The 15,605-nt window shown below is 36.1% G+C and overlaps 1 protein-coding gene across 5 annotated transcripts in view; it reads left to right on the top strand.

The window, feature by feature from the left end:
- LOC111056776 (protein trachealess) overlaps window positions 1-15,605 on the top strand; it is a 293,770-nt gene that overhangs the window by 271,234 nt on the left and 6,931 nt on the right. For all 5 annotated transcript variants that reach the window (XM_039432905.1, XM_039432904.1, XM_039432908.1 and 2 more), the window contains 2 exons: window positions 9,351-9,519; window positions 15,055-15,176. In XM_039432905.1, coding sequence (XP_039288839.1) covers window positions 9,351-9,519; window positions 15,055-15,176 — 291 coding nt within the window. The remainder of the gene's footprint in view (window positions 1-9,350; window positions 9,520-15,054; window positions 15,177-15,605) is intronic.

Here is a 15,605-nt window from a genome sequence, read left to right as displayed (position 1 = left end):
CTCCTATACCTAGAGTAATTGAATGGACATCACAATTTTACCAACATTTTACTAACTGCCTGAACCAAATTTTTCACTGCATACCGGTATTTCCAGTGAATACTACAAACGTTTCAACTTTTGAAACACTGACTCTATCACTATCTGTACTTTGTGATTCATCAGTTTGTCTGAGAATACAATTTTGTTCTAAATGGTTTTGAAATTTCCTAGACTGTTTACTCTCATTTTGAAGATACACACTACAAAATTATGAAGATATAGTCAACCAATCTTGTAAGTCGAACCGTTTTTGTGTTTTTTTTTGAATTGCAGATTTTAAAGAGTTGTCCGCATTTGTATGATAAGATTCATTCTTATCACTGTCTATAGTACGAAATATTTTCCAGTAATCTACTTACCAAATAGGATACTAAAGGCATTTTAGAACTACTTTTTTGAGCAATATATCACTGATATTACATGTTCAAGTGGATTGAGAATCCAACATTCAGTAGAAACCCTACCAAAACGTTAGGAAAAATACAACCAGTGTTCACATCCTCAGTTGTTATTCACCTTGAATAATTGATGAACTCGTACTTACGAGGCTGTTCACATTTTATTTGAGTCATTCTCAATCTCTTTTTCATAAATATAAACATAAAATGCTCAGGCGGCAGCTTCTACGTACAGCTGTGTAGGCGTTTTTTAGCGACGGGAAAATATTTATTCGCCCTGAGGGACCAAGGGATGAATAATAGGCACTTGGTGAGGGATGAAGCAAGAAGAGGCAAGTCGGATTTATCGGTCTCGCACTATTGATGCAGTTGAGGGTGTTTTTGAGGCAATCTGGGGAGGGGGTTAAAAAGAACAGCAAAGTAGTCGCATAGCGAAAGAACCTTCACTTTTACACAATTGTGGCATGCTCACTGATATATACAACCCTATAAATATTCCAGTCAAGATTTCTCATCTTATACTACCCCACTTCACTCTCACCAGTCAAGCGATACATTGCAACTCTAATGAAAACATATCGATGCTTTGTGAAGGCCTACTACTAGTTCGAGTTATTTTTATGTTGGTGTTAAACTATTGATGTGCTATTTATTTCACTACTTGTGAGGTCACAAATTTTAAAAATCAAGTTTTTCCAATGGTGTTCTCTTGACATTATGAATCAACTGTTGAATTTGTATCGAAGTTTGAAACATTCTCCTGATATCTCATGAATGAATGAATGAATGAATAAGGTTTATAAAAAAAAAAAAAAACATTTTAGAAACATTTGAAATGTATATTATACAATAATTCCAGAATACTGAGTACTCCTTACCCAGAATTGAGTCTGTGTGTGAGGAGGGTCAAGTAAAAATTATGCGTATCAAGATTTTTCAATTATTCATCACCAGCACATTCACACTTTTACAAGGGACAGAAATTTTTATCTCATTAATTATCATAATAACAGGTTGATTGCTTAGCTCGTTATAGAAAACTCGACTCAAAAACTGACTATACAAGAAATTAAGAAATAGTTATAATAATATTGTGTATATTCTGATGGACAGCAGCATCGTAATATTGTTGATGAAGTTTCCATCAGAAGTATATTCTAGATGTGAATTTATTACTCTTATTGAATGTCATGAAACTCCTTGGAATTCACTACAAATTTTCGAGAGATCGCAGGAAAAGAATTGAAGTATGTTGCAGTTTACTCTGTTCTATTTGTCAACATAAAATTGAATTCATAATATACAGTACTATCAGAATTTACGAAAAATAATTCACAATCCAAAACGTGAATTGTCTATTGAAATTTGTCATTTCAGACTTTCGTATTCTGCTGCTTGTTTGTGATAAGTTTGTAATAAGTAGTTACTTCAAAAAAGTTCATTGATCTAATCATTCATAAAACACCGAATGAAGAGTGTATGGCATTGGCAATTCATGGTAGGGCATAGAAAACCTTTGTAAAATGATAAACGCACTGAATATAAATTTGTTGAGAGTCAAAATATATCTAATAATATTCCAGTATTGTTACGTCTACGTGATAAACTGCTGTTCAGACGCGACTAAGATGGAAGCTTAGTTCAATAAAATAAATCTAAATTTGATGGTGGAGCATAGAATTTATGGTCGGAGACGTCACCTATAGCAGCTACCGGAGTTTATTGCTTATTGTTTATCGCTGTGGACGCAAACACTAGCACAGCCAACAAGTTACCTTATTTTATGTTTATCATGCGTTTTTTCATTCTTCAATCATACTCCTCCTTTTCCTCTTCAATTTATCTTCTAATCATTATTTCTTCTCTTTCTTGAAACCATTTACTAATCCATATTTAAATTTAAATTTAATGATTCTTCCACATCTCTAGTAGAATGTGAGATTCTCTCAAATTACATAAAATTCGACCCCATCTACTTATCTCAAAAAGCTACTCATGTTCTCATTTTCCCGACTCTTCTTGACATTTTTAGATCTCTATATTATTATTTTTTTTATGTCCAAGTTTCCCAATGGAGGAATTATCAAGATTATAATTTTTCTTATGTACAAGTTTTCTCTCATTTCCCCAACTTTTCTTCACCAAATCTCCTTCTCATCCCAGATTCATTCACCCGCATTTTTCTGGAATCCATTCGAATTCATAATTCTTCATTAAGAAGGGATTCTTTCAAACTGAGATGCAGACTCCACTCATCCATGAAACCTTTTTTGACTCCACGACTCTACTCATTCCCGATCATTCATCCTATACCAGAAGCTACAACTCTGAATCCATTCATCCCCATATTGAATCTTTTGTGTCACTCGGATTGGTTCTTCCCGCTTTCCAAGTTGTTGAAAAGCACAATCCTCTGCCCTCAGTGCTTTAACACTGCTATATTGTCATAGTAAAATAGAAACCAACTAAGAGTGATCATATCCTCTTTGGTATTGGTCTTCTCGCTTTCCAAGTTGTTGAAACGCACAACACAGCAGCTCTCAGTTAGGCTCGATTCCTATCAGACCTTGATTCATTGTCGGCCTGTGGAAGGAGTTAGCGGGCATACATACATATGCATACACATACACAGCCTATGTCTGTGTGCATGTGTGATGAAGGAGTACAATAATGTATGTATGCATGATGATTTGCACTTGTGTATTCAGCTCGCATGTGATACATGCTCAGCTTCTTGAAGAAGGTCCCCCTTCCACCCCCAAACCCGTCCACAATCACCTAACCCCTTTAAGACGCGCTACCGACCGGCATCTGTATGCAAAGGCATAACGCATGGTTTCCGGTGAGTCTGCTACACCTCAGCCCATAATGTCTACAAAGGTCTCAGGATCCAAAACTGCTCGATTCGCTGCCTGGGGAATACTTAATTTGTGTCGTCGCTTGTAGGCCTGTTCAAGAAATGGGCCACTACGTTTTCTTATCGTTCATGAGTCGAGTGCCTCTGCCTGAAACATGTTTGCTTTGAGACAAAGTGGTTGATTGGAGTTTGTATATGAGTCAAGGGATACATGAAGTGGTTGATGGTAGTTTGTACATGAATGAGTAAAGGAGCATGACTCATGCAGTGGTTTATGAAAGTTTGTACATGAATAAGTCAAGAAGCTCATCCAGTGGTTGTGGGATAGTTCAAAGAGCCTGATTCATGCAGTGAATGAGAGATAGTTCATGAATGAGTCAAGGAGTCTCATTAATGCTTCTGTTGAAATATTAGTCGGAAGTGTAGGAAGATAGTATGAACCAAAAGGGAAGTTTGGAATATTCTATGTGAGAAATAAGAGATTCTTATAGTGAGAAAGTGTTAAGTCAAAATTGGTGGAAGTTAAGAAACAAACCAAATGAGTATCAAGCGAAAGGGGAATTTGGACTAAACTGGCAGATAAATGTCTTTTAGAACCCATCAATGTATTCGATGAACTGAATTCTCATTATGAGAAGAACTATCAGTATGATATTATGACCATCAGGATAAGATTTCATTCAGATGAACCTAGAGGATACTTGTTTCTGAGTTCCTGAGTTCTCATCATACAAGATCTAGTTTAATACAAGTTTTGGTGACTTTTTATAATTCCATTGAAATTCAATTTGAAGTGGTTTTCTATTGTTTACCAGTATATTCAAATGAAATGATCACGTTTAGAAATATATTTAGGATCAATAAAAGTATTTATTAAGTATTTTCCTTGACAAATTTGTTTACTATTTTTCTCTACACATTATCAACATTCACAAAAAGTTAATCAAATACTTGAAATATGCATTGAAAAAAATAATCGACTGTATATCGTTGTATAAAACAGTGAAATAGTGTTTTAATACATCGCAGTTCAAAGTGGATCAAGAAATCATCATCTTCAAAACCAACGAATTCCAGGAATAAAGTCCTCGTATACTATCCTCGAAAAACTCAAATTTCTCGCTGAAATTTTCCACAAAACATTGGAAGGGGATAAACAAGAAACCATCATTTTTAAAACCAACGAGTTCCAGTAATGAATTCCTCTTATATTATCCTCGAAACCCCCATTTTTTTCCCTGAAATTTTCCATAAACCGTTGGAGGCCGATAATTTCCGTTTTGCAGCACACAGTGAGTTTTCCCCGGGAAAGCTAGGTTTGAAGTCGTCGGTTGGCGACCGTGGAGAAGCTATTGATTGCGTCCCGGAGAAGAACTCTTTTGCGGGGGGGACTGGCTGGGGGTCCCGGGACATTCGGGATGTGGAGCACGTTGTACCCGGTACGTGACGAGCATCCTTTCGGCAGCCCCGGCGAGCGAGATCTCCCAACAAACATGGCTGCCGATCCCCCTCCCCGCACCTACCATTATCAACCCCCCGGACTACACCATCACTCGTCTCTCGGTGACATACTCTGTCTCTATCGTGGTAAAACTACTCTTTATCATGGCATTTACGGCCAGCAGCTGCAGCAGCGGTGCTGTACTGTACTGCTACCAACAAACTAACATAACTTCTGAACTTTCCAGTCGGTACCTCGAAGTGGGGTTACTTTCTTAGCACAAAACTTTAACTTGAACTTCGGTTATTCCCTCCGGATAAACGAAACTTCATTATATTCTGAATATATGGGATATATTATACATTTATATGATTTGAGTGACTATTTATTGATCACGTGCTAAAACCCAATTATGAACGAAACTTTATCATACATCTAACTTATGGATACATGGTTGAACCTCGATATAGTAGACTCCGTTATAATACATTTTTTCTTCGAATTGCAATTAACTTCGGTTATTCCCTCCGGATAAACGAAACTTCATTGTATTCTGGATATGTGGGATGTATATGATACATTTATATAATTTCAGTCACTATTTATTGATCACGTCCTGAACCTAATCTATGCACGAAACTTTATGATTTATCGAACTTATGGATACATAGTTGAACCTCAATATAGTATACTCTCCGTTTAGTATACTCCGTTATAGTACATTTTTCTGCAGTCCATAGCATTCAACCTTGATATAATACACTTCGATTTAATACAGACCTCTTAATAGTACAGTTTTTGAGCGGTCCTTTGGGATGCAGTAACCTACTGTATCGAGGTTTCACTGTAATTTAATATTAATCGTTCTCTCTAAAAACATTGAAGAATTCTTCCCAGTTTTGAATCTTCATCTTATCCCGACCATGTGGTTAGTGTATTACATGTTTGAATAATTGGGACGCCAATAGTTGATGTCCTTAAAGAGAGCAGATTCCTACATGCTGCAGTATGATTAACTATGAATTTTGGTATTAGATTACTGTTCAAATTAGATGGGTTCGCAACTCAATCAAGAGATGTTACAGTACAGAATCTTACCTCAGTACAGAATTCGGACTATTCATAAACGAGCTTCTCATGCTAAAGAAAATTTTTATCAACCCAGCCTCCTGAATTGTATTTAGTTATAAGGGAAGTTTTTCGAATAGCTATCCTACAAGTTAGTCTTGTTTCATAAAAATCTAGAAGACACTTAATACAGGAGCAGCTGATTTTAACGCCTATATTGAGCATTTGGTAGGAGTGATGATTCTCCTGTAATTGGTGACTCATAAGTTTTATGAAACAGGGGGCTGACAATGCAAGCATACTTGTATAGCTTAATTGGACTCAACACTATGAGCACCTTCAGCAATATTTTTTCAGAATTATTTTCTTCCAATCAGACAACAAATTCTCACTGACTGCATATTAGTTTGAAATCGAGATGAATAAATGGTAATGATATTCATTATCTTGAATGAAAAAGACTAAGAAATTGTCAAAAAACCACTGATTTATTGATAATTAGAAAGACCGGTTTCGGTTATTACACCATTGTCAATCTCTGATAAACTGAAACTAAATACAAGAGCAGCAGAATTTATACTAGTAGGCGAGTACTGCTATTGGTCGAGGGCATGAACGCCTGCCATTGGCCTAGCTAGACAGTCTCCTCCCCCTCAACGGTGTGACAATTTCTTAGTCTTTTTCATTCAATATGAATAATTACCACAATATCAACTTCTCAACTACACAAAAAGAATATTCATTATCCACTATATATTCATTGAATTGGAGTTCAATACTCGATTTTCATTCCTGATTCTCTCTTCAAATTCTAGAAAAAAGAGTTCACTTCACTATAATGCATTTTACCTAGGTAAGGACAGTAGTTCTCTTGCCTCTGTGTGCCTGTCCCTACCTTTCCTGGTTTATAATCTCAAGAAAAGACTTGGGATGTATGATTAATGATGCTACTTTCTGTCGCTATCTCATCATAGCTGCTGATCCATGATCTACCTTCCCCCTCGAGCCATAAAGTCATCTTGTTCCCCTCGCGGAACAAACAGCAGAGCATCTTCATTCAGCCAACGTACATCTCGTAAGCTTGTCAATCAATCTCAGACATGAAAAGTGTCTTCTAAGTCTGATTAGCTCCATAAAAACTTGAAACAAACTCAAGGAATGAGTCCTGTCTACGCCTGTTAATCATGTTCAGTACTTACATATTTGATCATTGATAATCGGTGGGATATTACCATTGGTACAACATTGATATCGGTGCCCATTATTTGACATCTTGTGGGGCTGCACTCCCTAAATTCAGATTAAACATTTTCAAATATCTTATTGTGACAAAAAGCGCTACGCAAGCCAATCTCTGTGCAATATGTTATTTTTCTCTGAAATATGATGTCTGTGCACGTTTTGGTAGAGTAGAGGATAACAGTAAAGATTAACAGTAGAGGATAGAGCTACGAAGCAATCGACAAAACCAAAATTCTTAAAATGATCGTTATACTTCACCAATCATTTGTATGTTTTTGAGAAACGTATTTTAAAATTGCTCTACTGACTAGTTGTACTAACCAGGATCAATAATTTTCATCAGCAGTCATACCTACAAACTTTCGAAACTTTTGAATAAGCATTTATTACGCTGATTATGAAGATAAACTCGCTTGATCAAACAATCTGAAGATTTTTCTTATACTTCTTGCTTTCAATGATGTGGCATGTTTGTCTGTTCCGACTCACAATTGATATTATTTTATCAAAAGTCTTAATAATTATTATTATGAGACAATTATAATTGCCATCTCTTCAATGGTTTTCCGAAATCTCTTTCTCCCTTCATATTATATAACAGATTTTGTAGTAGAATTCTTCCTGCGGAGATTCTGTCAACGTGCTCCTTCCAGAAACGAAGATGCTGGTAAACTTTTTCTCCCCAAACAGTAAAACTTCGAGCTCTGAATATCTTCATTCTTCTGAACGAATATCTTCATTCCTAATGTGATCTCTTCGATCACAGCCTGAAATCACAATCTGGAGATTACAAGTATAAATAAATTATTATTTCTACTCTACTAACAAAAATGTTGTCTATTCGAGAACTGATCAACTTCAAAACGAAGAGGGTTTACATTCGATAGTTATGTTTGTTACAATATTCTGAACTTATTGGTGAAGATAGGCTAAGTTTCCCATCCAAAAAAATCATTCTCAACATTAGAAATGAGAAAGAAGGGTTTTTATTTGATAGCTATGTTTGTTTGAATCTTGTGCACTTATTGGTGAAGATAGGCTAAGTTTCCCATCCAAAAACTCATTCTCAACAGTAGAAATGAAAAAGAGGATTTTCATTTGATAGCAATGTTTCTTTAAATCTTGTGCACTTATTGGTGAAGATAGGCTAAGTTTCCCATACGAAAAACTCATTCTCAACAGTAGAAATGAAAAAGAGGATTTTCATTTGATAGCTATGTTTCTTTAAATCTTGTGCACTTATTGGTGAAGATAGGCTAAGTTTCCCATCCAAAAACTCATTTTCAATTGTCAGAAATGAAAAAATTCTTAAGCTATTGCATTATGAAAAAAGTATAGATATTATCATGCTTCTATGCTATAGGATGGGGTTCTCGATAGTTCCTAGACCTTTCTACCCCAGCGAAATCAGCTTTTTTTAGGTTTTTTGGGGGTAAATTGGCACTGATCGATACTTAGCTGCTTTCAACGAGTGATAAATGAAAAAGTGGTGAGTGAGCGAGTGAGATCGAAATGGCCGGCACTTGTTCAAAATAGTCACGTTCATCCTCCTACGTCGAAACGGGGTAGTTACCCCTCATCATCTCACTCCACCTCCTCCTCTCCCTCACGGCCCCTGTAACACGCCTCTCGGTTTATTCGACCCCCCGGCTGCCTAATTGAAAGGCCGTGAACAGGGCCCCTAGTAAGGCTGGCAACATTCTTGTTCCATTTTACACTTCATGGAAAAATGCCTGAAGAATAAAACAGTATACGCTGAAAACAGAATCCAGACCCCTAAGAAAAATCTTCAATTATACATCTTAGTTTAGGAGTATATATCTGAGTTAATATTTTATTCTTATGAATAAGATCTGAAAATCATGACAGTGCGATAAGGCCATTTTATTCAGCGTTTTCCGTAACCTGATACGCAATCACATCACAAGAAGTCAAAATCTTCATCTGTTTTTTTGCAATTTCTGTTGCAACGAACTCCACCTCCAGATTTCTGTGAATATCGTCGCTCCGGCTGAATCTTGGAGCATCGACGGTGTTCTTCAAAACTTTATTTTGGAATCGTGGAATTATGTCCACATTGCTCTTGCTGGCACATCCCCAAAGTTAGATTCCATATATCCATATCGATTTCAGGATTTGCTTGTAGATGAGGATCTTGTTTTAGTTTGAAAGAACAGAATTTTGGCCTATCAACCAGTAGATTTCTCTAAACCTTATTTTTATTTCTTCACGTGTGCTTTATATCGCAACCTTCTACACATAAATTGAATTCGAAAATCATTGTGATTTGTTGTGTTGGCAGGTGGAGATGACCGGCAGCAGTGTGTTCGACTACATCCACCACCAGGACCACTCGGAAATGGCGGAACAACTGGGGCTCGGCCTGTCGCAGGGTCAGGGCCTCAACTCACCCGGAAGTGCTGGTTCCGACGAGGGCGGCAACTCTGCCTCGGGCACTGCCAACCCTGATGGTAAGTAATTGCAACCAATGCTACTCAGCGATATTTTTATGTGCTTCAACATTATAATACATTCGATTGTCAAGATTTGACTCAACAAAATTGAAGTGGAGGATTCTATTACTCAAAAGATGTCAGCAATATTGTTGTGTACTTCAACTTAATACATCTAATTTTCAAGTCCTACTAAACAAAATTCAGCGATATTTTTTTGTTCTTCAACATAAGACATTTGAGGGGTCAGAATACAAAGGATCCAAGTGACATTTTTCATTTTTTTGAGTTAGCTACAGTAATCGATAGCTGAAAGTGGTAAAAATCTAGTATACAAGAGGTATAAGCGTACGTCCAATCAGTGCTGACATCTGGTGTAAAATTTTTAAACTACATTTTCAAACAGCTGTTTATTTTATTAAACAAGGGGTCCAAGTGACTTGGATCCCTTGTTTACAAGATAACGGTTGTTCGTATCCATCAAATTAAATTTAACCTTAATTATGCCATGTCACCAAGCAAAAGATACCTCAAGAACCAATTAGCGAATCAGATAATATTGCAATGAGGTCATTAATCATTGTTCATTGCTGGTAAATTTGATAAATTTATGTGTAGCTAGACAATAGAGTCTTGTTTGGTAAACAAGGGGTACAAGTGATACTTCTTATCACTATTTAGCTGATAATTGAGAAAGGAGAGCAATTTGAGATATGAAACTGTACGTTTTATTTGGTAAAAGTATACTAAATAGTATACTGTATAGGAATAGGTGAATATCATATTCATTTCATGAATGAAGAATTAATCAATGTAAGTAAACTTTAGGCTCAATTTTCTCGAAACTAACAATATGTAACTTGGCCCCCTTGTATTATAACCCCTTCATTTGATTGTCAAGTCAATGAAGAAGGATTAGGTGGCGTAATAGGCCTATAGTGAAGTCCACGTCATAATGGCAATATTCGATTAACATTGTTGCTGCTATTCCTTTTCTAGCTCTGCAACGTAGCCGGATCATTTTTTAACAATGTAGGAATATGAATGATTACTAAAATATGTAATCTCAATTATGAAAATTTATTATTAGGCCTATATGATTGAAAAATAGATTTTCTCGAGGATTGAAATATAATTGATTATTTCAAGCATGAATGAACAGTTAATATTACATAGGAGATACCGGTTTCAATTTCAATTTCAGTATCCTCTAAAAGACAGTGGCAAAGCTGAGTATCGGCAACACTGTTCCACTGTTCTGTTCTCCTATCTTTCTGCATTGCAATTACAACGTAAGCCTCACTATACACCTAAGTAGTAATTTAGGATAGAAAAAATTAGCTCATTAGTCTTTAGACTAGATGGCTATAGTATTGACCAATAGAAAAAAAAACTATACACCAGATGGGTGAAGAGAGACTCATGATTCACTACAGCCACGCAGTAAGGAACAATATACTGTATACTGTGATGATGAATAATAATGTATTCAATAATGATTCCTATTTTTTCTCTTTCCATATTTTGTGTTACAGATATGGGAGCACTATTGTACTAGATTGTAATATGCCTTACTAATCTGGCACAAGGATTGATACCTGATGTGTACAACAAGGCAAAGTGAAGTTATTAGAAGAATACTAAGGGCCGAGCTCGGGATTTAGCTAAGTTCTAGACTTTAAACAACTGGAGTCAGAAAATTAGCTTTCCAAAACGGGGCGTAGTCGCAGTTTTTAGAACAGTAGTCTCGCAGTTTTTATTTTCTCATTCCTATAATTGGAAACAATTTTCCTTGCCGAAATTAAAAATTTCTAAATAATTCAAAATAGCTGAAACTTTTCACTATTCTCTCTTTATTTTATTTTGTGTTTAATTTTTTAGTTTTTTGAAATTTAATTCAAACGTGACTCTGACAATGACTACGACTACGCCCCGTTTCGGAAAGCCAATTTTCTTACTCCAGCTGTTTAAAGTCTAGAACTTAGCCGAATTCCGAGCTCGGAAACCGGCCCTTAGTCTTATTATAGTAAGTCTGGTTTCGAAGTGTCTAGAGTTTTCCAAATCTGAGTATTTGACTACTGTGTGACAAACATTGAAGAGGAACTAATTCTTGATTTGAGTTTGAAAGAAACTGATACCCAGATTTAATTCATTGAAATATGGATGTTTTGGTAATCAGAAGACAACTTTTGATGTCAAGCCTGACTAGTGGCATCGCTCGAAACCTAAAGCTGATCCGCGACCCACTCGTTCTGTTCGCACCTTTAGAAGCACATAGATTTGGTCTCCAAACGCCTTATCTAAAAAACTCAATTCAATGCATGCCGAGAACTGGATGACGGTGGTCTAAAGTGGGCCACTAGGTCTCCTGTATCTAATAGGCGACGGATTAATTTCAATATATCAAGTAGTTAGGGACACACCACCCAGTGAAAGGGATAAGGGATGAGAAGCAGAGGGTTAGAGGGTGCAGACGTTATGCATCGGTAATCTTGATCAAAGGGGCGGTAGTCTTTGAAAACTTCCCTAGAAAACTGTGATGAGATTGAGGTTGATGAAATATTGACCTTGAGGTCTCCTTTTCTTGATTGAATCCGTATAGAGTTCGGAAATTCATCGCTTATAAAACTTTCAATCACCAATGTATAAACCTGTAGTAGAATTTAAAAAAACCTCCGACTTGGAGAGATTTGCGGAGCAGAGTGATGAAAGGAGGTGGAGAACCAGTTCGGCTAATTCCATGATAAATATAGCAATAGAAAGGAGCGCGTTTGCCAGGTTGACAAACAGGCTCAGTCGATGGAGTTCTTTCAGAGAAGAATCGACGTATACGTATCATGATGTGTTGAACACTCACCAAAGATTATAGAATGCTGTACGCTCTAGCACGGCAATATCGCGGCTGCTGTATCTTTCTCTATTTTTCTCCGCTCCGCAAATCCCTAGAAGTCGGAAGTTCTATTAATTCTACAATTACGCCTATATGAACATAACTTTGAATTGAAAAGGAATAATGCAATAAAGAATACTCGGATTTGTTGAGAATATGTTACCAGTTATCAGTGTTCAAGCACTGTATGATGTAAGAGACATGCTTATCAGTTTTCAATCAATATTTTTCAGACTGATTTTTTATTCATTGTTTATGAAGAGAGATAGGAAGTGTGTATGTGTGTGTGAGTAAGAGAAGAGAGAGAGAGAGGAGAGTGTGAGAGCGACCTTGACGGGAGCTGTTGCGACAAACCAGCCAACTTATGGAGCGTGGCTCCTGTTATACTTGCTCCTGCAGGGTCCGAGAGGAAATCGAAATCGAAAGGGTGTCGTCTATCGATTAATCGAATCGAAGTGCGCATCGATTGTTCTGCTTCAAGACACCTACCTACTCAATGCCCATCATTGCTGAGCAACATTCGACCCGACCAGAAGAAGATAAATAAAAAAAGACAAAATAATAAAAACAGAGAAGAAACAGACAAGACGACACCTTACAGCAGGTCTAAACGTAATGGGAGATCACGCTGCATGCTACAGGCTGCACGGGTATTGAACCAGAAAAGTGATACTAAACGGATTTTGTGAGCTGCGAGCTGAGAGTATAGAATGAAGATTAGTATTCTATACTATGATACTACATTATATGAGTATATGAGTAGACTCTCTTTGGCTGCCTGAGATGCCTGAGCCACATCTTTCCTCTCGTTGATAAATGAGATCCATTGAATGGTTAAAAACATTAAATGTTGAATACATTTAATTGTTAGATAAATAATTGTTGAATAGGATATATTACAAGTGTAACTGATGTAAGGAGTACTATCATTGGAAAAAATATTGTTTATATAATGAGCGAAAGAGTGGGAAAAAATTCTTCTGAAGACAGAATCAGTTTGTCCTTTATTTTTGCCGAAACAGATAATTTTGAATTGAGGGGTATTGAGATAAAACATGTAGGAAGGCTAAAAGAAGTAGCTATCAGAACGAACTATGAGAAGCTATCAGTAGCTGTCAAAGCTCAGAAGAGCTATTAGTATTCCTAATAACGTTGATAAGTCATTGAAAAAATTGCTAAGAAATTGTGTAGTCTACCAATTATACGGCTACTCTCCCATGGTAATAAGTACGTACATGAAAATGTTGAGAACCATGTTATAACAAAGATGATCATAATAATATAAACTTCATGAAGCACTTTTTCTACTTATACATTACCAATTACATACGTTTACTAATTTTATTACTCGAAAAAGTGAATTATAAGTACTATTGCAAAAGTGGAAGAAGTGCTTCAACATCTAGAACAGTTCAAGTTAAGATGGAAACCTTGGAAGAAAATAAACTTTTTTAAATTTTGTTATATAATGGATGTTCATGTAATATAACACAAACTTCTCGTATCCTACACTGGAGTACCAATGTCCCCATTCTTCAGGAGATTTTGACGGTACTAAGAGGAGACCTCTTCAAATTTAGACCAGCGCGTGAAGCACTGCGTGTCGAATGCAATCTGATCAGCTTTTTTCTGAGGAGATCGGCTGGATCGGTGGAGTGCGTCTATAGCTGCTGCCTCTGACACGAGTCTCTTCCATCAAGATTTGATTCTGTTCAGACTATCAACAACAATTCCAATCCTTATCCTAGAAAAACACGAAATCATTGTGTTAGATACAATCAATAATATTCAGAGGGTATTGACAATATTCACTTTTTTTAGGGCTGCTGAAATTATTGAGAACAATGAAAGTTATCAAGAAATTTTTAATTTTATCACAACAAACCCAGTTTCAACTTTTTATCAGACATTTACAAGTGTAACAAGAGTGGTTGCAAGTCTTATAAAATTGATTTCCCACTTGAAAATGGCTCTTGAATAATACTGGTTTCGTTCTGATAAAATGAAAGGGTACACGATAACTTCAATTGTGTTTCAGGATATCCATAAATATGTTAGATCTATGTATTCAGCATATCAAAATATATCACTATCAGAATTAATATACAAAGTCTTTCCAAATGATGGATCCATTTTCAAAAAATTGGTATTTGTTGAAGTAAAGATGCAAAATGAAGAACCTTTATACCAATGGAAAGAGAAAGTTTCAAAGTTTTTTTTAATACCTTACAAGTGTTCAATGTGGCCTCCGGCTGCTGCACGGCAAACATATCGTCCCACATGCGAGAAAGCGTATCTGGTGTTATTGAGTGCACGCCAGCAGTGATACGGTTCCGCAGATCGTGCAGCAGCCGGAGACCATAATTATTGAACACTTGTAAGGTATTAACAAAAAAACTTTGAGACTTTCTTTTTCAATTAGTATAAAGGTTGTCCATTTTGCATTTTCATTTCAATAAAAACCAATTTTTGAAAATGGGTCTATCATTTAGAAAGACTCTGTATATTTTGTTGAGACTTTGTACAAGCTTTGTTCATTGTTTCTTATAACATAATGACGATATTTTAAATAGTTATCTTTGTTACAGCTTCCTTTATTCAGTTTCATGAGAAATGTTGTTGTGGAGCGTTCATAATTCAGATTCGAATTTTTAATGTTTCAGTTGCAACCCTGATGTCACTGGGGAGCACGTCAATGTACAAAGGACTGGATAGGGCGTTCTGCATTCGTATGAAGTCAACGCTAACGAAACGAGGCTGTCACTTCAAGTCTTCGGGTTACCGGGTCAGTTTAATCACTGGAGAGAGCTTTCTATAAAACCACTGTAGTTCAAGTATCAATATAAGTAGTATATGTAGTATCAATATGTAGTATAAATACTACAGTTCCCATTATCTTCTTAATTTCTATCGAGTAGCATTTTCAAATGTTCACAATATTATATTTTATAATATTATCGATACATATCAAATGACTTGTAGCATATCAAATTGATACATATCAATTGATTATTGAGCATGGATAGAATAACAAGCAAGCCTCGGTTTTATAAGGCTGGTTACTAATCACTGTAGATCATGCATGATGAACGCTACGTCGGCTTGTAATGGACACAGTCATTAACATTTTAGCTAATACCCAAACAGGTAATATACCTATGGGCATTATTGTTTCTGAATTATATAATTTTATTTTGTACAAATTTTTCATGTT

Source organism: Nilaparvata lugens, chromosome 7 (genome assembly GCF_014356525.2).
Source record: "Nilaparvata lugens isolate BPH chromosome 7, ASM1435652v1, whole genome shotgun sequence".
NCBI classification, from domain to species: domain Eukaryota; kingdom Metazoa; phylum Arthropoda; class Insecta; order Hemiptera; family Delphacidae; genus Nilaparvata; species Nilaparvata lugens.
Note: the sequence above shows the minus strand (reverse complement) of the source record. Positions and strands in the feature narration are given on the sequence as shown.